Below are 22,982 nucleotides of genomic sequence, written 5' to 3'. Positions count from 1 at the left end.
ACTCAGGAAATAGTATTTTCAATTTCTAAAAAATGAAATTTTAAAAGCAAAATATATTAAGCTTACTCATAATTTTTAAAAGAGACAGGCTTTATAAAGTAAGATCCCTTTGACTTGCTGACCTAGCAGAGGGCAGGAAGGCCAGGTGGTAAGTCAGGAGCAACTCTACCACCACAACATGCAAATGCTTTCCTATTAATGAATTTGGAGATTCCAAGCCAAGGCAAAAATCTGCCAAGTATCACACTTTCACTATAAACCACAACATGTATTACCTATTTAATGCCCTTTGCTGAAAGCATAAAATAAAATAAGAACTCTTTGCAAGACTACAGGGTATACCATACCTCTGGGGATCTAGAGGTATGATCTAGAGACTCTTATGAGACCTCTATTAACAGCTCTACAGATGCAAACAATTTGGTTTTCAAATGTTGTACAAAAACTAGACTGGCACATTATAAAATCATTCTATATAAAATGATTTACAGTTGTCCGCTTTCCAATCTTCTTTTAAGGAGAAGTCAGACATTAACAGGAAATTGCCAATATGTTAGTATTCATACTCTGCCAATCAAATGCAAACTCAACAAACACATTATTAGATGAGTAAAATACAGTAGAATGTGATAATTTATTATTTAAAATTATGTTACTAAATTCATTTTAATTATTGTCTTCATTGATAAGCATGTTGCTTTATTATCTAAAGTTATGAGAAAGGGGGGGAAAAACAGACTTTCAATCAAACGTTCTTGAATGTTTTAAAATAGAGTAATAAAAACAGGATGTACGCTCTATGTTGTTATAGTCTTTTCCACAGACACTAGTAAAATTTGTGCAATATGCCTCTATTCTAGGATACCTAACACTATCCTAGAATTACTAATTCCCTACTATCTCATCATCAATTCTCATTATGGACAGGATTACTAGAGGCCACTGAAACTGTATTACTGACTGAAAAAATAATTTGGAGATTTTTTTTGTTAGTAGCCACACACACACACACACAAAAAAAATTTGTTCAGCTCATGGGCGGCGCCTGTGGCTCAACAGAGTAGGGTGCTGGCCACATATGCCGGAGGTGAAGGGTTCAAACCCAGCCCTGGCCAAAAAAAAAAAATGCCTTTTTTTTAGCTCAAATTTTCAAGAACAGGGTGGTTGAGGATTTCCAATTTAGAGTCCTCTCTGGTGGAATATGTTAAAATTCATTCATTCAATAACTTATTGGGCACCTATGTGTCAGATAAATCTTTTCTATAAAGGGCTAAATACAGTAAACAGTTCAAGCTTTGTGGGCCACACAGATGACACTACACCCACTCAACTTTGCCAAAAACTGTAGTGTGCCCGTTGATTTTCTTTCAACGATTTAAAAAAGTGAACCAAGCAGTATGCCAGGTTTAGCTTTCAAGCCATAGTTGGCCAATCCTTGATTAAACCATGGGGATAAAACAGTGAACAAAATAGAAAAACATCCTTACCCATATGGAGCCTCAAATCTAGCTAAAGGAGAAAGATAATAAGAAATTACATATATTAGGTGGCATATTAGATAGACTGTGAAAAATAAAATAGGATAGGAGTAAGGAAGTACTGGGCATACCAAAGGACTATAAAAGGGAGAAAAGAAGACCACAGGAATAATTTCAATTTATTTTTCATTCTGTTTCTTTTGACATAATTTCAGAATTACAGAAAAGTATCATATTCAGAATATATAAAGAACTCAAACTTTCAACAACCAAAGAAAAATCTAATTAAAAAATGGACAAAGGACTTGAACAGACATTTCTCTAAAGAAGTTATATAAATGGCCAAAGGCACATGAAAATGTGTTCAGCATCACTGTCATTAGGAAAATGAAAATCAAACCACAATGAGATACTATTTCACATTCACACGGATGGCTATGATGACAAGTACTAGCAAGGATGTAGAAAAACTATAACCTTCATATGTTGCTGCTGGAAACATAAAGCAGTTCATTCAGTTGCTGCAAAAAACAGTTTGGTAGATCCACATGCTACACAAAGAATTACCAGAAGATCCAGCAATTCCATTTCTATATATTTCCCCAAAAAAGAATTGAAAGCAGGTACTCAAAGACTTGTATAGGGATGTTCACAGCAATACTACTCATAATAGCCACAAGGTAGAAACAACCAAGGATGAATGGACAAATTGTGACATATACATAATGTTGAATACGCTCCTGAAAAAAGGAATGAAGTACCGATATATGATACAATGTACAGACCTCAAAAACATGCTAAGTGGAAAAAAAATAGACACCAAGAGTCGTCAGAAAAAAGGTATGATTCCACATATATGAAGTATCTAGAATAGGAAATCCACAGGGACAAAAAGCAGAATGGTGGTTGCCAGGAGGAGCAATGAAGGAATGGAGAGCACCTTCTTAATAGGTACAGAGTTTTCTTTGGGGAAATAAAAATGTTTGGAACAAGATATAGGAAGGTTACACAACACTGCAAACATTTTCATGCCACTTAATTATGCATTTAAAAATATGAATTTCATCTCAACAATCAGAAAAGACAGACACAAAAGAATACATACTTTATGATTCCATTTCTTATGTGGAAGTAAACGTCAGAATAGGGGTTACTCCGGAGTGACTAGAAGAGGGCCGAAGGGGGCTTCTGGAAGGCTGGAAATGTTCCATTATCTGACCTGGGTACTAGTGACATAGGACTATCTCAAACTCTGAAAAAATTCATCAACTATCTCCTCAGAATAAATGTATATGCTTTTCTGTATGTATACTATACTTAATAAAATTTTAAGACTATAATATAAAATTTTTCATTTAAAATATAACAAATTTTCTAAAACTATCACCATCGTTAATTAAAGGCTCCAAAAGATCTCTCTGTATTACTTCTTATGACTGCATACATATTACTACATTTAACTCAATTTTTTTTTTTTTTTTTTTTTTTTGAGACAGAGTTTCAAGCTGTCGCCCTGAGTAGAGCGTTGTGGCATCACAGCTCTCAGCAACCTCTTGCCTCAGCCTCCCAAGTACCTGGGACTACGGGCGCCTGCCATAACACCCAGCTACTTTTTGGTTGTAGTTGTCATTGTTATTTGGCAGGCCTGGGCTGGATTCAAACCCACCAGCTCTAGTGTATGTGGCTGATGCCCTAGACACTAAGCTACGGACCCTGAACCTAAAAGTTTCTTATAAAAATCAAAAAATGAAAATTTCCAGACTCCCATTCCAAATGATTCTCATTTACAGCATGTAAGTTAATTAATAAAACCTCAAATAATTCAGATCCAGTTGAACCTTGAGAAACTCCAATTTAAATGAATTCCATAGCTGCTTAACTTCACTTTTTCCACAAACCCCATCTTGAAGGGGCTTGTAAAGGCATCTATTAGCAACAGCACAGGAGAGTTGGGGAATAAAAAAGGTACACAAAGAATTACCAGAAGATCCAGCAATTCCATTTCTAGTCATGAGAGGCTACAAAAGCTAATCACTTTTGGGACCACAATTCAACTTTAGAGAAAAATTAGATGGGCTGGGAAAAAATTAATGAAATGGGAGAGAGTCACTAGTAAATGGACACAGAAAGCTTTCTGGGCAATAATCACAGATGCAGCCACAAATACACGTATTGTGTGCAAATTAGTGGTTTTTCTTAGTATGTTTTCCATTAAAAAGTAATGGAATCAAGATAAGACAAATGATGTTGGAAGTGAAATCCAACAATTAGGAACAATTTGGTTCAAGCTTATTTAGGTCACAGAGTACTTTGATCTGCTTTAGCTTTAGCTCTAAACTTTTTGAACTATTACTTTGATAATTATCTTGGTAATAGTTCAAATTGCTTCGATGAGAAATTTTTTGAAAAGTCTTTAGTTTGATTTGAAGTTCATTTTCAAAATAATAAGTTAATATTTAAATACAATTCCATTTTAAGAAATTAAATCAAAGCTCATTCCAGTTTTATTCTTAATTTTGGTAGAAATCCCTGTTACAATAATTTACAACCTCTAGAGCAGGCATCCTCAAACTTTTTAAATAGGGGGCTAATTCACTATCCCTCAGACCGTTGGAGGGCCGGACTATAGTTTAAAAAAAAAAATAAAAAACTATGAACAAATTCCTATGTACACTGCACATATCTTATTTTGAAGTAAAAAAACAGGAACAAATACAATTCACACGGCTTCATGTGGACTGCAGTTTGAGGACACCTGCTCAGAGCATTAAACTAATGTCAATTAAACCATCAATTCATTTCCTTGGCCTTGTAACAAGAAAAAGGTATTTCCAGCCAATACTTATTTCCAGCTGTATATTATAATGAAATACGGTGTTAGTTACACAAAAGCTCCTAAACTCAAAAGGAGCAGCTGTCACTCAACCCTGGAAGGCCAAAGCCTTGAGAGAACTGAAATGTCTCTTTTGCTATCTCTAGCCTACATGTCATTGTAAAGGCTCAGAAGGTCTCAAACTTCTCCGAATACAAAATCTGAAGTCTTCAGTCTTCCATACAATACAGACATGGGGCAAAGTAGCAACCAAAGCCGATTCTAATGACAAATCAATTTCACTATCACGCTTACTTACATATTTAAAGTAATGAATATTCTTGCCTAAAGATTCTTAGAGAAGAAACAATTAGGCTCAGCACCTGTAGCTCAGCAACTAGGGCTCCAGCCACATACACCAGAGCTGGTGGGTTCAAATCCAGCCCAGGCCTGCCAAACAATAACTACAACAACCAAAAAACAGCCAGGCATTGTGGCAGGCGCCTATAGTCCCAGCTACTTGGGAGGCTGAGACAAGAGAATCGCTTAAGCCCAGGAGTTTGAGGTTGCTGTGAACTATGATGCCATGGCACTCTACCAAAGGTGACAAAGTGAGACTCTGTCTCGAAAAAAAAAAAAGAAGAAACAACTAAGTACAGAAATAGGCCATTTAATCTGCATGTTTTAGTGGTCAAAAAAGCCACATATTGGCTCGGAGCCTGTGGCTCAAGCTGCTAAGGTGCCAGCCACATACACCTGAGCTGGCGAGTTCGAATCCAGCCCAGGCCGCCAAACAACAATGACAGCTGCGACCAAAAATAGCCAGGCATTGCAGCAGGTGCCTATAATCCCAGCTACTTGGGAGGCAGAAACAGGAGACTCGCTTGAGCCCAGGAGCTGGAGGTTGCTGTGAGCTGTGATGTCACAGCACTCTACCCAGGGAGACAGCTTGAGGCTCTGTCTCAAAAAAAAAAAAAAAAAAGCCACATATCTTTTTTGCTTCTCCAAAATAAATCAGACAGGCTTTCTACCCAGAATCCACACAGAGACTGATGAAATACTGTATCTTTTTCAAATGCTTAGGGTATAGATGACTTTACCCAATGGTGAACTACCTTCATCAAGATGATAAAAGAAAATGTGATATTCTTTTTGGAACTAGTACTTTGTAGCAAAAAACTAAAAACACAAAACAAGAATAGGAAAGAAGACATCAATGTTCAGGTAACATACAAAAAAGATGGCAAAGAAATAATCAGGTAAAATAATTATAGGATAATGGGAATCTCTCTATAATTTAGGCAACAGTTGGTTCTGTCAACTTTATTGACTTAAAGACCAAAGCAGTAGATACATGAAATAAGTTATTAAATTTTGAAGAAACGGCATTCAGATGAACAAAATCTACAAAAGAAAAAATCTCTGGTAAACACAGAAACAGTAACATGGTAACCAACTCAGATATCTATTCAAATAGCCTGCCCATGAACATCACAATTAGTAGACGCACACTTGCCCTCCACCTTTTCTCCCAGCTTGCCCTTCCCCAGTTCTCATGGACTTCTTTTAGCAGATAGGGGATATGTTTGAAGGAAGTAAATCTATTGATTATACTGCCTTTGTTCAGTACTGAAAAAATGTTCAATGAGAAGAAGGTGAAATTATGGCAAAACTTTTATTAGCATGAAATTTTATTTAACTGTGTTAAGCTTCTTTTCCATGACTAAATAATTAGTGAATATGAACAATAAGAGAGCTGAGAATTATGGATTCCTCCAAAGTTTCCATATAAGATTTGACTAAAAAGCAGAATTTTCATAACTAATCAGAGGTCCTAGTATCCATTATCATAGGGCAACAGAAAGCAAGGTCAGAAAGAAGGTAGATGACTGTCTAATTTAATAACCAGTACACAAGTAGTTTCTAGTTATACCTTTAAATTTCCAAGGAAGTTATATCCACTGATAAAAACATGTTGTGTCCAAAAATGTAGCAAATATGAAGTTCCCACATAACAGAGGGAGATTTACCATTATAAATATTCTTAAGTTAATGCTTACATATGAAACTATTATAATAGATATTTGCAAATTCATTTGCAGGTCATTGTAAATAAAAACCAGAAAACCTACTTTCATCCATGTGCTTAAAAAAAATGAGATTATGGGGCAGCTCTTGTGGCTCAATGGGGAGGACACCAGCCCCATATACCAAGGGTGTTGGGTTTGAGCCTGGCCCCGGCCAAACTGCAACAAAAAAATAGCAGGGCGTTCTGGCGGGCGCCTGTAGTCCCAGCTACTCGGGAGGCTGAGGCAAGAGAATCGCCTAAGCCCAGGAGTTGAAGGTTTCTGTGAGCTGTGACGCCACTGCACTCTACCAAGGGCAATAAAGTGAGACTCTGTCTCTTAAAAAAAAAAAAAGAGATTACTTTTGCTCTTAGAGTTTTCTCAAAAACAGTCACATAAGAACATTCTCACACAAATATTGGCAAATTACCAATAATTAAGACATAGCATGTTTTACTGAAATACATACTATTAGTAATGTTGGGGTTTTAGCCAATTAATATTACTTATAAAGAGTAGAAAATTCAAAAATTAATAGCCTTCAACCAATGTTTCAGCAGAGTTAGCCTGAAAACATTATTAAGCCCAAATGAAGTACCTTTCATTCATTAATACAAAACCACAGGGCATACTTAGAAGTCAGAAGCTCAATTATCTAAAAAGTGTTCCTAAGGAAACAAAAAACTTTCCATTTTCATTCTGTTACTGCTCCCTAATGACAAAGTAGTCTTTTTTGGCATTCTCTCTTTTCTCTCTACCTCAGGCCATATTTACAGATGCACTGGCTGCTTTACAGACACGCTAAAAGTTCTTGCTGTGGTTGATCAAAGTTGGAATGCCTGAGGAAATTACTCAACTTAGACAGCCTGGAATTATATCTAGCCAAATAGTTACAGTGCTGTACTTTTAACATGTGTTAAAGTAATATTTTAGGTATCCTGGATGTAAGTTGAAGAGAACATTTGTTTGCATCACACTCTGTGAACACTTGAGTCAAATATAGTATGTTGAATACCACGTTTTAGTATCTGTGACAGTTCATTTTTTTAACTATTCAATTACACAAAAGATAACACATTATTTAAAAAAAAAAAAAAAACTCACACAATAGCATATGTACTGCCCCATAATCATATCATTGTATACAGTTATGATTTAATAAAAAAAAAAAAAAATAGCATATGTACTGGGAACTAAGCTTTTTCATCATCTTCTTAAAGTGCCTAAGACTTTCTGGAAATGTCAGAAAAAAATAGACAAATGTTGATATTCATTCATTAGAGCATTTGTTGATCTGGCATAAAATATTCCATCAAAATGGAACTGTGCTTTTCTTTATTATTTTTAAATATTTTAATAAAAAAAATCACTACACATAGGTACTCACTTCCTTTGTATTATTAATCTGCCTGATTTACCAGTAAACATATACCTAAGCAGAAAAATGACATCACAACAGTTTGTTTTCATGGTTTTTTTAATTGAAAGCCACAGAAATGCAGTACAAAGAGTTACTTGTCAAATATAACACAAATCTCTAAAATAAAATATTGGCTTCAACAGACTTGCACATCTGAAATAGTTTTAAACTTTGTTTTAGTTGGATTCTTTATAATATCCAGGCAGAGGTTAGCACACAAAGTACCTAAAATTGTCCTTTCCACATGAGCTACAATAGAAAAGACAAACGTAGCTGTTTCTGCAGCATTGCCAAATTTGGCAGCCACTCATACTTCCCTTCAACCTAAATAATTATACCTTTTAAGCATGTTGACAAAAATACGGAAATATCACTCAAAAGAACCTAACAGACCACAGAATTATAACTTAAACCATCCTTCTATCAAAAGACATGCTCAGAATTGGGGGTGGGTGGTTATTACGAACGTTTAAGTCCTCTACGAACTATGCTTCTTTTTCTTTAAAAGATTTCCAACCCACCAGAAAATTTTAACCTGTGTACATATTCCAGAAGGAAACATAAACATTATAAGTTTCCCGCTCTGAATGTGCTATGGTGTGGACGTCCCCTGCTACAGTATAAGCATGTCAGGAACTGTCAGGAAATGTGTATACTATGCAAGAGGCCAGACCTGGAGTGGGAATGACCGCCAGTAAAAACTCTCTGGCAATGAAATGGCCAAAGCACTTCTGTCAACTGAGATGTCCAGGATTCATTTTAAGCTGTTTTCTACAGTGAGATACAATCCTTCATTAATCTAACGCTTACATAAAGTCTGCTAGACATGTGAATGGAGAGAGAGAGAAAAAAAAAAAGGGAAAAGAAATTTTTTTTTTTTTTTTTTTGAAGTTTTTGGCTGGGGTCAGGTTTGAACCCGCCACCTCCAGTATATGGGGCCAGTGCCCTACTCCTTTGAGCCACAGGTGCCGCCCCTGGAAAAAATTTTAAATAATGTTTTGTTCTACTTTGAAGTAAGATTTAGAATATGATTTTGATGGAATCCTTAAAAATCATGTAACTTAAGTTTCTTCCCCTTTTTCTTCCAGATTCTGAATAAAGGCCTAAGTTTGAAAGTTGCAAAAAAATAAATAAATTGAAACAGTCTTTTAACCTGAACACTGTCTTATTAATATGAGATTTTCCTGAAAACAGAAAAACCATCTTAGCCTAGTTCCTTCATTACCAAGAATAATAGACATTGGATTATATTTTAATAAAATTGATGCACCAATTAATATAGATCCAAAACACATTCAAATATATACAAACACAGAATGATTACAAAATCACAACACTATAAATCCTAGGGCCAATGAATCTCATTAAATTCCTTTTCTGTAATAACCCTGTTATAACATAAGACTAGAAGACATTTTACATTCAAAAGTCCAAAAGTCTAAATTACTTCCACAGAGTCAAAACACAGGATTACCACCAACTCTACCATATTACCATGTGTAGCTTTAAGGAGCTCAAAACTGAATTCCAAAATTTAGTAAATCCTTGACAGTAACTCCTAGAAAGAAAAGGGGCTTACACATAAAACTACACTCTCCTCAGGAACTGCTGAAGGTCTGACCTTGGACCATTATCTCCTACCAGATTCAGCCAAGATGAATGTATCTGATGAGGTCCATGCAGCTCATCAACAAATGGCCAAAAAAAGCTGAAATAATTCTTCATATTCCCATCAATACAAAGTGAAACATGACAAGGACAAGCTCTTTATGTAAGTGTTTTAACTTGGTCAAAGTTAATACAGAGTTCTGATGTAATGTAAAACCAACCTAAAATGTAATAATTGATTCTGGGTTTTTTTAATTATTAAAAAAAGGGGAAAAAAAATCACTGCTTTTCCATTAAGCAGCTACTTTGTGCTAGAGAGCATGTTTTACTTCTAGGGTCTTAGAAAACGAATAGATGTACCTAATGTGTGAACACAAACAGTAAGTTACAAGTTGCCCCTTAGTACTAAAGGCAGGAACCAGAATTAAGTACTCAAAAAAGTGTTTTTAAAAGAGCGTAACTTACTTTTACTGTCCCAGGCTAACTGGGCTCTGTCTGGTGCTTCTTTGTCTGCACATGGCCACCCACAGCCTGTCTTCTAATTAAATCAATGCTCTAGCAGCAGAACAAGCAAACAAGTTGCCTCCCATCTGCGTACAGCTCTTCAGGACACATTTCCCTTGTTCAGAAGGTAGAAATTCTTGGGAGAGGTGATTTTCTCTGCCTCTTCACAAGAAGAACATGGATACTTGGCTGGATGCAACTCCATGAAGTGTAACTGTGTGTGTACACCTCAAAAAATAAAACAAAAAATTCAGAGAAATATAAAGACTCCATAAACAGCTGGAATACACAGAAATACTGAAGCACCACTGGAAATACTGCTAAACAGACAGGAAGACTATGTCTTTGAAATAATCAATGATACCAAGTTGGGGGGGAAGGAAGAAGAGCATCTAAAGTCAAAACTCAAATTTCATGCAATGAAAACACTATATGTACTACGAAGGAAAAAAGGTAATCTTCTGTGTCACACACATAAAAACACACCCTCCCATTATAGCAAATAAAAGATATCATCAATGGAAGAGAAAAATGAGACTTTTAAGGGTAGCATGACTAAAATTAGACTTACCAGCCACATTATAGTTAATGAGCACTTAAGTATATGTGAGCTAAATGCATCAAGCTGTCTTTCCAATGTGGTCAGCCCTATAGGGGAATGAAGAGGAGAGGAGGGGAGGGGAGGGAAGGGAAAGTGAGAAAGGAACAAAGGACCACTTTGTTTATGAAAAAATTTCTGCAAAACAAAAATTTGAGAAGAATGGAGGTGCTCATTTATTTAAATAATTTTTAACCCCCCAAATAAAAGCACAAATGACCTTAAAGCAGATGCCTCTCCTTTTATCCATTAAAAACCAAATCACAGAAGTAGGATAGGGAACAGAGTGTGGTTAAACATCTGATAACAGAGAAATCCCACAAGCATACTTGCTATAAGTTTGATGAGACAAAGGGGAACTACATCAGTCCCTCCCAATATGCCAGGAACAAGCCACAGCATCTCCACAACCACTAAGCATTTCAAGGACTGGCAGGCCTCAGGGTTGTGCTCTATCCCCCAAGGCACACATACAATTCCAGCCAGAAATATAAAATCCAAGGAAGGGAATTTTGCCTAATCCTGCAGCTCAGAAGTCTGGGCTAGGGTCCACCTACAACATACTATTCAACATTCTGGACATCCATGCTTTAAAAAAAATGCATGGGGAGCTATCTCTGGGTATAACGGGATGTAGAAATACAGACAAATGCTTAACAATATTTTATATAACAATATAAATACATAATAATGCAAATACCTATTTCTTTCTTTTATACCCCAAAGTATCAGCCATCTGGATAAGAAGTTATTCCTTAAAGGAACTTCCCTGAGTTCATAAGTTAGCAATATTTGGATTATACAGCGATCCAAAGACAATGGATTGTTTTTCACAGTATGATATAAAAACTTGTCCCTAATATAACCTGCTCTATAAACACTAAAACATTTATACAATAAATCCTTTTCACCATAAATTAGCATCTCCTCTGATCATAGGGAGCCTATGAATCGAGTGAACAAAAGACCTGCACAGTCCACATAGGACTTAACATATAGAACATAACTTCAACAAAGCATTTTTAACAAAGAATTCTGTGTCATTTACCTTTCATTATATGAAATTCAACACCTATCACTATTCATATACACAGTGCATGTATTCATATAAACATATACCTACCAAAATAAATAGTTTTAAAAATGGAAGAAATGAATTAACCAAAATTTCTCAAAGGTTATAAGACCTTCAAAAGCTCTACCAAATTCATTAGTTTTCTCACACAAGACTACAAATAACCTCCCAAAATTCTATCATTTATATGGCATCTATCATTCCCCTTAGACCTTTTTAAACCAGGTCTTAGTACTGTTTTAAAAAAACACCAACATGAGGCAGCTCCTGTGGCTCAGTGGGTAGGGCACTGGCCCCATATACTGAGGCTGGCAGGTTCGAACCCAGCCCAGGCCAAACTGCAACAAAAGAAATAGCCAGGCGTTGTGGCAGATGCCTGTAGCCCCAGCTACTCGGAAGGTTGAAGCAGGAGAATTGCCTAAGCACAGGAATTGGAGGTTGCTGTGAGCTGTGATACTACAGCACTCTACCGAGGGCAATAAAGTGAAACTCTGTCTCTAAGAAAAAAAATTTTTTTAATTAAAAAAAAAAGAAAAACACCAACATACAGAGAAAGCTTCAGTATTTTATGAATAGTTCATTTTTGACCAGAATCCATGAATGTTTTCTACTTTAGGACCAATGCTAAGAAAATGGTGGCATCATGACTCACCCAGATCTATATCCAATTTCCTCAAAGCATAAATTCCCATCAGAAGCTACAGTACGTGAAACATACAAAATTAAATCAACTGTCACTACCTGAACCAAAACTATTTCAAAAGCAGCCAAGACAGCAGCTATCTTCCAAATATACAGTCCCAGATTCTATTGTGAGTAAAACCAGAGTTGTACAACCCAACGAATAGAATAAGGGTAATTTTAAAAAAACTATATGAAACAATGGGACCAAGGCAATTTAACAATAAATCATTAAAATAGGATCTATAAACTGACCTTTCCATTTCTTTCCCCACATTCTGAAGATAAACAAAATGCTCTTTGGAGTCAAATCATTTTCATTTCCACACTGGAGAGCACCTCTCATACAGGAGCAGCCACTTTCCCTCCCAAAACCCTAAAGGGAGAAGCTGGTCAGTTTCACAGGCAGGAACTTTTGCACCCAACCCCCTTTATTTAAATGAAGAAAACACCCCCTCTGGTGTCCAGAAGTGGTAGTTATAGGACAACTCAATTTGTCTGTAGTTTTGGACAAGAAAAATGAAACCACACAAAATCATTGGTTTCTAAGAAAAACTCAAAAATGATATGTCTAGGCGTCCTGCATAAGTCCGTTTAGAGTATGTGTGATAGACGGATGAAAACTTCCTTTTCTTCACCTTGCCTCTTTGTCATCTACTGCACTGAGGTAAATCAGTGTACTTTTCACTATTTCGGAAAGTACAAATCATCACATTTTTTAAATACAAAACCAGATTCCCCTCCTCCCCCAGCCAATAAAGACTTAAACCATTACAGTCATTTCAATCCACAGTTAGTATTCCAGGAATTCACATTAATTTTAGCATCTGCCTAAGTAATAATATAACAGAGAAGTTTAAAAACATAGTTTTCTTAATCAGGAAGTATACCCAAAAGTCAAAAGAGAAAGGTAGGATGACTGTGCATATCTATTCAATAATTAGGACAAGATTTAAGTCAACTGAATGGATTGACCAAAATTACGGATAAGTGGTTACTGTCAAACATAACAGTATAAATCAGGCTCTCAGTAATTTTTCTCAGCACTTTTAAGTAGACTGAAAAAACTCAATATTATTTATATTTTTCTAAGTACAGAAAATATTAAAACCCAATTTTCTCCTACTTTCCATCAACCCAAGCTATTAAAAACTACTAGTTCTTCAACCAGTTCTTCATTTGAAAATCTATTCTGTTTTAAGGTGATGAATCATAATTATGTAAAGCGACAGAAACTGCATGGGGCAGTATAAGCATAAATCACACATAACTCCTAAGATTCAGAAAAATTCTGTTAGTAATGACCTTAGCATTTAAATTACATATTATTTCAATCAAAGATTCTATACAAAAATAAAATTTTAAAGATAACTGAAATTCTTCCCCAAATTTAAAAATGAAAGGTTAGGGGTATGGGTTGTACTAAAGTCCCTGGGAGCAGTATCCTATGCTACTATTAGTCCAATCAAAAATAATAGGCCAGGCACAGTGGTTCAGCCCCATAACAGCAGCACTTTGGGAGGCCATGGCAGGAGAAGCACTTGAAACCGTAAGTTTAGAAACCAGCCCAAGCAACACAGCAAGACCCTCATCACTATAAAAAATTAAAAAGTTAGCCTAGTACAGTGGTGCACATCTCTAGTCCCAGCTTGATCCCTGAAATTCAAGGCTACAGTGAACTATGACAATGCCACTCCATGCACAACAGAGTAAAACTGTCTCTAAAAAAATAAAATAAAAAATATTAACATGTAAGTATTTTTAATTCATATCCATACTCTCAAAAACCACAGGTTATGGTTCAAAACTGTAACTCTCACTTATTCATGAGTTATTATTTCAAAATGTTATCTTCAGTCATTTTTAAATATAAGTAAGTACATCCTTTCAAAGTAGGATTCATCACTAGGAGAATGGAATGGAATATTCAACACAATCTAAGTACGACATAAGAAAATCAAAGTTATTCTAAGATGAAAAGAAAAATTTTTACTCAACTTTGTACTCATAGTTGCCATTATACATGTAGTCTATTCCCCAACTATTCATTATCCTTCTGGGCCCAGACCCACATTGACTCCACATACCAGTAATCTCAGGACATCACCTCCTGCATAAAGGAGAGTAACTACCAACCAATAATTGAATCAAGATGAAGCCCTCTTTGTGTGTGTTTTGAGTAAAGGTAAGATTTGGTAGTAAATATCCCAGTCTTCTTTATCATTTTTCTCCTCTGATGCACATCATATAATTAACCTTTCTTTGGCACTGTAACACTTGTCATTAATAGTTACAATATTCACCTCATCTATATTACTTCCAAAGTACCTCATAACAGTAATAATAGCTAGCGGTTATGGGGTTCTTAATGTGTACCACACACTGCTTTAAGCAATTATCATTATTTACTCAGTTAATCCTCACAACTCTATGAAATAGTAATTGTTAGCCTTACATCATAAATGGTGAGCTGAGTCAGGCTGTGACATACCCAAAGACACTTGGCTAACAACTGGTAGGGCTATTACAAGATCTATTAGTCACAGTCGAGGACACACAGCCCTACGTCAAACGCCTCAGGGACCAAACTATTAGGACAGGTGTCTACCACATTATGTTCACCTTCCTTGACTAGTTAGGACCAATCTGAAAGCATTACCAACAGAGATTAAAATCTACAAAGCATGATCAAAACTTCAGTTCCAGGCCAGGCAGGGTAGATCACGCCTGTAATCCTAGCACTCTGGGAGGCTGACGGGGGTAGATCTCCTGAGCTCAGGAGTTTGAGACCAGCCTAAGCAAGAGTGAGATGCTGTCTCTACTGAAAACAGGATAACTAGTTGGGCATGTGTTGAGCACCTGAGTCCCAGCTACTTGAGAGGCTGATACAAGAGGATCCCTGGACCAAGTGTTTGAGGTTGCTATGAGCTATGACACCATAGCACCCTACTCAAGGCAACAGAATAAGACTCAGACTCAAAAAAAAAAAAAAAAGCTCGATTCCACAATTAAGCACAAGAATATACACAAAACATGGCTAGAACTTTAGTAAACTCTGAGGAAATTTTCACAGGGAAACACATGACATTCCTTGTTAAAATCTGAAGAAGCTCATTCATTGTATCATGAGAGTCTAAACACAAAGGACATCCATTCAACTTGTAAATATCAACTTCAGCTACCACTTTGTTCCTCAAACTCAGTACTGTTTTATCTTCGTGTTTTTTTTTTTTTTGCTTTTTTGTTTTCTTTTTGTAGAGACAAAGTCTCACTTTACAACCCTTGGTAGAGCGCCATGACGTCACACGGCTCACAGCAACCTCCAGCTCTTGGGCTTACGCAATTCTCTTGCCTCAGCCTCCCGAGCAGCTGGGACTACAGGCGCCCACCACAACGCCCGGCTATTTTTTGGTTGCAGTTTGGCCAAGGCCAGGTTTGAACCCGCTACTCTCGGTATATGGGGTCCGCGCCCTACTCACTGAGCCACAGGCGCTACCCTTATCTTCATGTTTCACTTGATTCTTCAAGTAGTTTTCTCAACCAGAAAAATATTACGTCACAAGAATCCTCTCAACTGGCTGACACAAATCTACCTTCTCCAAGTTTGAGTTGCAAGTAAATCTTTTGAAGGCCTCAATATCTCCTGTACAAACTCCTCACGGATCCAGATTAAGAGAACTGAGAGATCTTCACTGTGGAGTACAATAACTTATAGCAAACTTGAGTGTCCCCACTGCACTCCTCAATGACCACAGGACAAGCCTCACATCACACTGGAACAAAGCACACATCACAGTACACAGCTGCAAGGTACATCGAACTATGGCATTGTGAGGAGACTTACCCTCCTGCTTTACACACTTCTAAAAAGTTGGACTTCTTTTTGTTTTATAAACAGAAAATACATTACTTTTGGAAGTTAACTTCAATAATTTTCTTGAAAATTCTGGTTCAAGTTAATCTTTGGGGGAAAACAGGGTACTGCTGAAAATATTTGACTACTTGAAAATATTGAGGAAATTTAAATATTCTCTCTTAACTTTTGTATTCGTGAATCTCATAAAAACGATGAAAGGAAAGAATTTAACCAACTAGTATATTATTCAGAAAAGTCTCCAAATGAAAACAACCTCACAGTATCACAGGCCTCTTCATAACTTTGGTGTTCGGAAACATGAGTAGTATAATTTAAGGTTTACTAACTCAAAAGTTCCATGTCATTTAAAAACTTTGTTAAACTTTGAAGAAGCTCATTCACTGTATCATGAGAGTCTAAACACAAAGGACATCCATTCAACTTGTAAATATCAACTTCAGCTACCACTTTGTTAGCTGGGAGGCGCAGCATGATGGCGGACAGGACAGACGTGTAGCCCACCTCTCCCAAGCCACCAGTTGTTCTTATATTGCTGTTGTCGTGGCTGTTACCTGTATGTCTATGTGTTTCCATCTGTCTCTGTATCTATGGGCCCATGTGCCTGGTAACCTTTGTATCTGTTTATTTGTTCATTTGGTCTCAATGAGCTTGGTGTTATGACCTGCAAATCTGAGCTCCTAACACTCCCCTAAACTCTCACTCTGTGATCTGGAGACCTGCCCCCCCAAGAGTCCAGATTCTTGGGTGAACTCTCGAGAGGTGTAGACAGGATCTGGACTGCAGCTGGCCAGTGCTGACTCTGTAGCAAAGGAGTGAGAAGACGATGGTCGGCTGAGAGGGAATTACGCTGGAGCAGTGGTGCCCCGAGGTGCAGAGGAACAGCTGTCTTCAGAAATAACAAGGCCCACCCCAGATAACCCATAGCCTCTCCTCCTGTCTTCCTGGGCAACCAGATGAGGCAGAGCATCTTCTCAGATGGCAACCACCACAGAACAGACCTGGGACTGAAACACATGCCCCCTGAGACTTCAACCCAGAGTAACTGTTTCACTAGGGTCACAGAGAAACAAGCTGAAAACAAGACAGAACCACTTACCCCTCTACACCAAACAGGGCCCCAGTTTCTCAGGCCACAGCACTGTACGGGTCCTCAATAAAACACCAGAGGAAAATCAAACGGACTAAAACAATCATGGGGCGGAATCAGCGGAAAAACTCTGGTAACATGAATAACCAGAATAGATCAACCCCCCAAGGAAAGATACGGCAGATGTAATTGAAGATCCCATTCACAAACAACTGGCTGAGATGTCAGAAATCGAATTCAGAATTTGGATGGCAAACAAGATTAACAAAATGGAATTAGGAATTCGTGGAGAAATTCAAAAGCTGTCTCAAGAATTTAATGAATTTAAAGACAAAACCACCAAAGAGTTAGACACACTGAAACAAGAATTTGCAGCCCTCAAAGATATGAAAAACACAGTAGAATCCCTTAGCAACAGAATGGACCAAGCAGAAGAAAGGATCTCCGACATCGAAGATAAAGCCTTTGAACGCTCCCAAACTCTCAAACAGGAAGAAAAATGGAGAGCAAAAATGGATCACTCACTCAGAGAGCTCTGGGATAACTCAAAGAAGGCAAATATCCGTCTCATAGGAATTCCTGAAACAGATAAAGTGAAACACTGGGCGCAGAGACCCTTCTGCATGAAATTATGAAAAAGAATTTTCCAGACATGCCTAGAGAACCTGAAATTCAGATAGCAGATAGCTTCAGAACCCCAGCACAACTCAATCCCAATAAGACATCCCCCACGCATATCATAATTAACTTCACTAAACTTAGTATGAAGGAGAAAATTCTCAAAGCGGCCAGGCGAAAGAAAACTATTACCTTCAAAGGGAAAAACATTAGAATGACTGCAGATCTCTCTGCTAAAACTTTTCAAGCCAGAAGAGGGTGGTCATCAACGTTTAATCTCCTCAAGCAAAATAACTTTCAACCCTGGATCTTGTACCCAGCTAAACTGAGTTTCATTTATGACGCAGAAATTAAATACTTTAATGACAGACATATGCTAAAGGAATTTGCCATAACCAAACCAGCTCTTCAGGATATTCTCAGACCTATCCTCCATAATAAACAACCCAATTCTCTACTACAAAAGTAAACTCACTCAGAAAGTTCTGATCAAACTCCAACTTCCACAATGGCAAAAGGATTAAAAATGCCCACTGGACTTTCGAAAAACTCAATACCCCAACTTTCACCAAACTTATCAATACTCTCCATTAATGTGAATGGCTTAAACTACCCTCTAAAGAGACATAGGTTAGCTGACTGGATACAAAAACTCAGGCCAGACATTTGTTGCATACAAGAGTCACATCTTAACTTAAAAGACAAATACACAATCAGGGTGAAAGGATGGTCATCCATATTTCAGGCAAATGGTAACCAGAAAAAAGCAGGAGTTGCAATTTTACTTGCGGATACAACAGGCTTTAAACCAACGAAAGTAAGGAAGGACAAAAATGGTCACTTCATATTTGTAAGGGTAAGACTCAATATGATGAGATTTCAATTATTAATATCTATGCACCCAACCAGAATGCACCTCAATTTATAAGAGAAACACTAACAGACATGAGCAACTTGATTTCCTCCAACTCTATAATAGTCGGAGATTTTAACACTCCTTTGGCAGTGATGGATCGATCCTACAACAAAAAGCTGAGTAAAGAAATTCTAGATTTAAATCTAACCATCCAGAATTTAGATTTAGCAGACATCTACAGAACATTTCATCCCAACAAAACTGAATACACATACTTCTTATCAGCCCATGGAACTTACTCCAGAATCGATCACATCTTAGGTCACAAGTCTAACCTCAGTAAATTTAAAGGAATAGAAATTGTTCCATGCATCTTCTCAGACCATCATGGAATAAAACTTGACATGAGTAACAACAGGAATCTGCATACACATACAAAAACATGGAAGTTAAATAACCTTATGTTGAATGATAGCTGGGTCAGAGATGAGATCAAGAAGGAAACTGCCAAATTTCTGGAACAAAACGACAGTGAAGACACGAACTATCAGAACCTCTGGGACACCGCAAAGGCAGTTCTAAGAGGGAAATTTATAGCACTGCAAGCCTTCCTTAGGAGAACGGAAAGAGAGGAAGTAAGCAACTTAATGGGACATCTCAAGGGACTGGAAATGGAAGAACACTCCAACCCCAAATCCAGTACAAGAAAAGAAATAACCAAAATCAGAGCAGAATTAAATGAAATTGAAAACAAAAGAATAATACAACAGATCAATAAATCAAAAAGCTGGTTTTTTGAAAAGGTCAACAAAATAGATGAACCTTTGGCCAACCTAATCAGGAAAAAAAGAGTAAAATCTCTAATCTCATCAATCAGAAATAACAAAGACGAAATAACAACAGACTCATCAGAAATCCAAAGAAATCCTTAATGAATATTACAAGAAACTTTACTCTCAGAAATACGAAAATCTGAAGGAAATTGACCGTTACTTGGAAGCACGTCACCTTCCAAGACTTAACCAAAATCAAGTGGAAATGTTGAACAGGCCCATATCAAGTTCGGAAATAACATCGACCATACAAAATCTCCCCAAAAAGAAAAGCCCGGGACCCGATGGTTTTATGTCAGAATTCTACCAAACCTTTAAAGAGGAATTACTACCTATATTACTCAACCTGTTCCAAAAGGTAGAAAAAGAAGGAAGACCACCCAACACGTTCTATGAAGCAAAGATCACCCTGATCCCCAAACCAGGAAAAGACCCAACAAGAAAAGAAAATTATAGACCAATATCACTAATGAATATAGATGCAAAAATATTCAACAAGATCCTAACAAACAGAATCCAGCAACATGTCAAACAAATCATACATCATGACCAAGCTGGTTTTATCCCAGGATCTCAAGGCTGGTTCAATATACGTAAATCTATAAATGTAATTCAGCACATAAACAAATTAAAAAACAAAGACCATATGATTCTCTCAATCGATGCAGAAAAGGTTTTGATAACATCCAACATCCCTTCATGATCAGAACACTTAAGAAAATTGGTATAGAAGGGACATTTCTTAAACTGATAGAGACCATCTACAGCAAACCCACAGCCAATATCATATTGAATGGAGTTAAATTGGAATCATTTCCACTCAGATCAGGAACCAGACAAGGCTGCCCATTGTCTCCATTGCTCTTTAACATTGTAATGGAAGTTTTAGCCACCGCAATTAGGGAAGAAAAGGCGATCAAGGGTATCCACATAGGGTCAGAAGAGATCAAACTTTTGCTCTTCGCAGATGATATGATTATATACGTGGAAAATACTAGGAACTCTACTACAAAACGCTTAGAAGTGATCAAGGAATACAGCAGCGTCTCAGGTTACAAAATCAACATTCATAAATCGGTAGCCTTTATATATACCAAAAATAGTCAAGTTGAAAAAACAATTAAGGACTCTATCCCATTCACAGTAGTGTCAAAGAAGATGAAATACTTGGGAGTTTATCTAACAAAGGATGTGAAAGATCTACATAAAGAGAACTATGAAACTCTAAGAAAAGAGATAGCAGAGAATGTTAACAAATGGAAAAATATACCATGCTCATGGTTGGGAAGAATCAACATTGTTAAAATGTCCATACTACCCAAAGCAATATATAATTTCAACGCAATCCCCATTAAAGCTCCACTGTCATACTTTAAAGATTTTGAAAAAACAATACTTCGTTTTATATGGAATCAGAAAAAACCTCGAATATCCAAGACATTACCCAAAAATAAAAACAAAGCAGGAGGAATCACGCTACCAGACCTCAGATTATACTACAAATCAATAGTGATCCAAACAGCACAGTACCGGCACAAAAACAGAGAAGTAGATGTCTGGAACAGAATAGAGAACCAAGAGATGAACCCAGCTAATTACCGTTATTTAATCTTTGACAAGCCAATTAAAAACATTCAGTGGGGAAAAGATTCCCTATTTAACAAATGGTGCTGGGTGAACTGGCTGGCAACCTGTAGAAGACTGAAAGTGGACCCACACCTCTCACCATTAACTAAGATAGACTCTCACTGGATTAAAGATTTAAACCTAAGACATGAAACTATAAAAATACTAGAAGAGAGTGCAGGGAAAACCCTTGAAGAAATTGGATTGGGCGAGTTTTTTTATGAGAAGGACCCCCCGGGCAATTGAAGCTGCTTCAAATATACACTTGACTTGATCAAACTAAAAAGCCTCTGCACAGCCAAGAACACAGTAAGTAAAGCAAGCAAACAGCCCTCAGAATGGGAGAAGATATTTGCAGGTTATGTCTCCGACAAAGGTTTAATAACCAGAATCCACAGAGAACTCAAACGCATTGGCAAGAAAAGAACAAGGGATCCCATCGCAGGCTGGGCAAGGGACTTGAAGAGAAACTTCTCTGAAGAAGACAGGCGCATGGCCTTCAGACATATGAAAAAATGCTCATCATCTTTAATCATCAGAGAAATGCAAATCAAAACTACTTTGAGATATCATCTAACTCCAGTGAGACTAGCCTATATCACAAAATACCAAGACCAGAGATGTTGGCATGGATGTGGAGAAAAGGGAACACTTTTGCACTGCTGGTGGGAATGCAAATTAATACATTCCTTTTGGAAAGAGATATGGAGAACACTTAGAGATCTAAAAATAGATCTGCCCTTCAATCCTGTAATCCCTCTACTGGGCATATACCCAGAAGACCAAAAATCACATCGTAACAAAGATATTTGTATCATAATATTTATTGCAGCCCTATTCATAATTGCTAAGTCCATGGAATATTATGCAGCCTTAAAAAAAGATGGAGACTTTACCTCTTTCATGTTTACATGGATGGAGCTGGAACATATTCTTCTTAGTAAAGTGTCTCAAGAATGGAAGAAAAAGTACCCAATGTACTCACCCTTATTATGAAACTAATGTAGGACCTTCACATGAAAGCTATAACCCAGTTACAACCTAAGAAGAGGGAGATGGGGGAAAGGGAGGGGAGGGAGGGGGGAGGGAGGTGGAGGGAGGGGGATTATTGGGATTACACCTGTGGTGCATCTTACAAGGGTATATGTGAATCCTAGTAAAGTGGAATGTAAAGGTCTCAGCAAAATACCTAAGAAAATGCTATGAAAGCTATGTTAACTAGTGTGATGAAAATGTGTCAAACGATCTATGAACCAAGTGTATGGTGCCCCATGATCATATTAATGTACACAGCTATGATTTAATAAAAATTTTAAAAAAGGGAAAAAAAAACATTAAATATAAACTCACAAATATTTTAAATGAAACATAAACAGAAAAAAGAAATACCTCAAGTTCCACCAGTGCTGCAGTCACTGCATCTGTCGCAAGAGCACCAGCCTGTAGCTTCTCAATTGCCTGTGAAACCAAGGGGATAGATTATTCACTGTAAAACCACAACTTCTCAAACATGCACTTTCCAAAGCCTTAAAAAGGCATAGGAGACATTTATGCTAATAAACATCACTAGCTCCATTCCATACTTTAAGACACAAACTACTTAGATTTAAAACAAATGTTAATATGCAGGCTAATTTTTGATAAGTTCACTTAGTATTATTCAAATTAAGACAATGGATAAAATCTAGCTGTCAAATGTAAAGTGTAAAAAATTCACTAAATTTTATTGATCACAGGGCAATTCAAAATAGCAACTGATATTATATGAACATAACTTGATTCAAATATCCTGACAATTTATATTTTGTACAGATAATTGAATTTCAAATTAAGCTAATAGTTT

The 22,982-nt window shown here is 37.0% G+C and overlaps 1 protein-coding gene across 5 annotated transcripts in view; it reads right to left on the bottom strand.

Annotated features, from left to right (window-relative positions):
* TASP1 (taspase 1) overlaps positions 1-22,982 on the bottom strand; it is a 393,334-nt gene that overhangs the window by 348,751 nt on the left and 21,601 nt on the right. For all 5 annotated transcript variants that reach the window (XM_053574174.1, XM_053574176.1, XM_053574178.1 and 2 more), the window contains exon 4: positions 22,529-22,597. In XM_053574174.1, the coding sequence (XP_053430149.1) occupies positions 22,529-22,597 (69 nt within the window). The remainder of the gene's footprint in view (positions 1-22,528; positions 22,598-22,982) is intronic.

This window comes from Nycticebus coucang, chromosome 21 (genome assembly GCF_027406575.1).
Source record: "Nycticebus coucang isolate mNycCou1 chromosome 21, mNycCou1.pri, whole genome shotgun sequence".
Taxonomy (NCBI): Eukaryota; Metazoa; Chordata; class Mammalia; order Primates; family Lorisidae; genus Nycticebus; species Nycticebus coucang.
The sequence above is the reverse complement of the archived record's forward strand: the minus strand, read 5'-3'. Positions and strand labels throughout refer to the sequence as shown.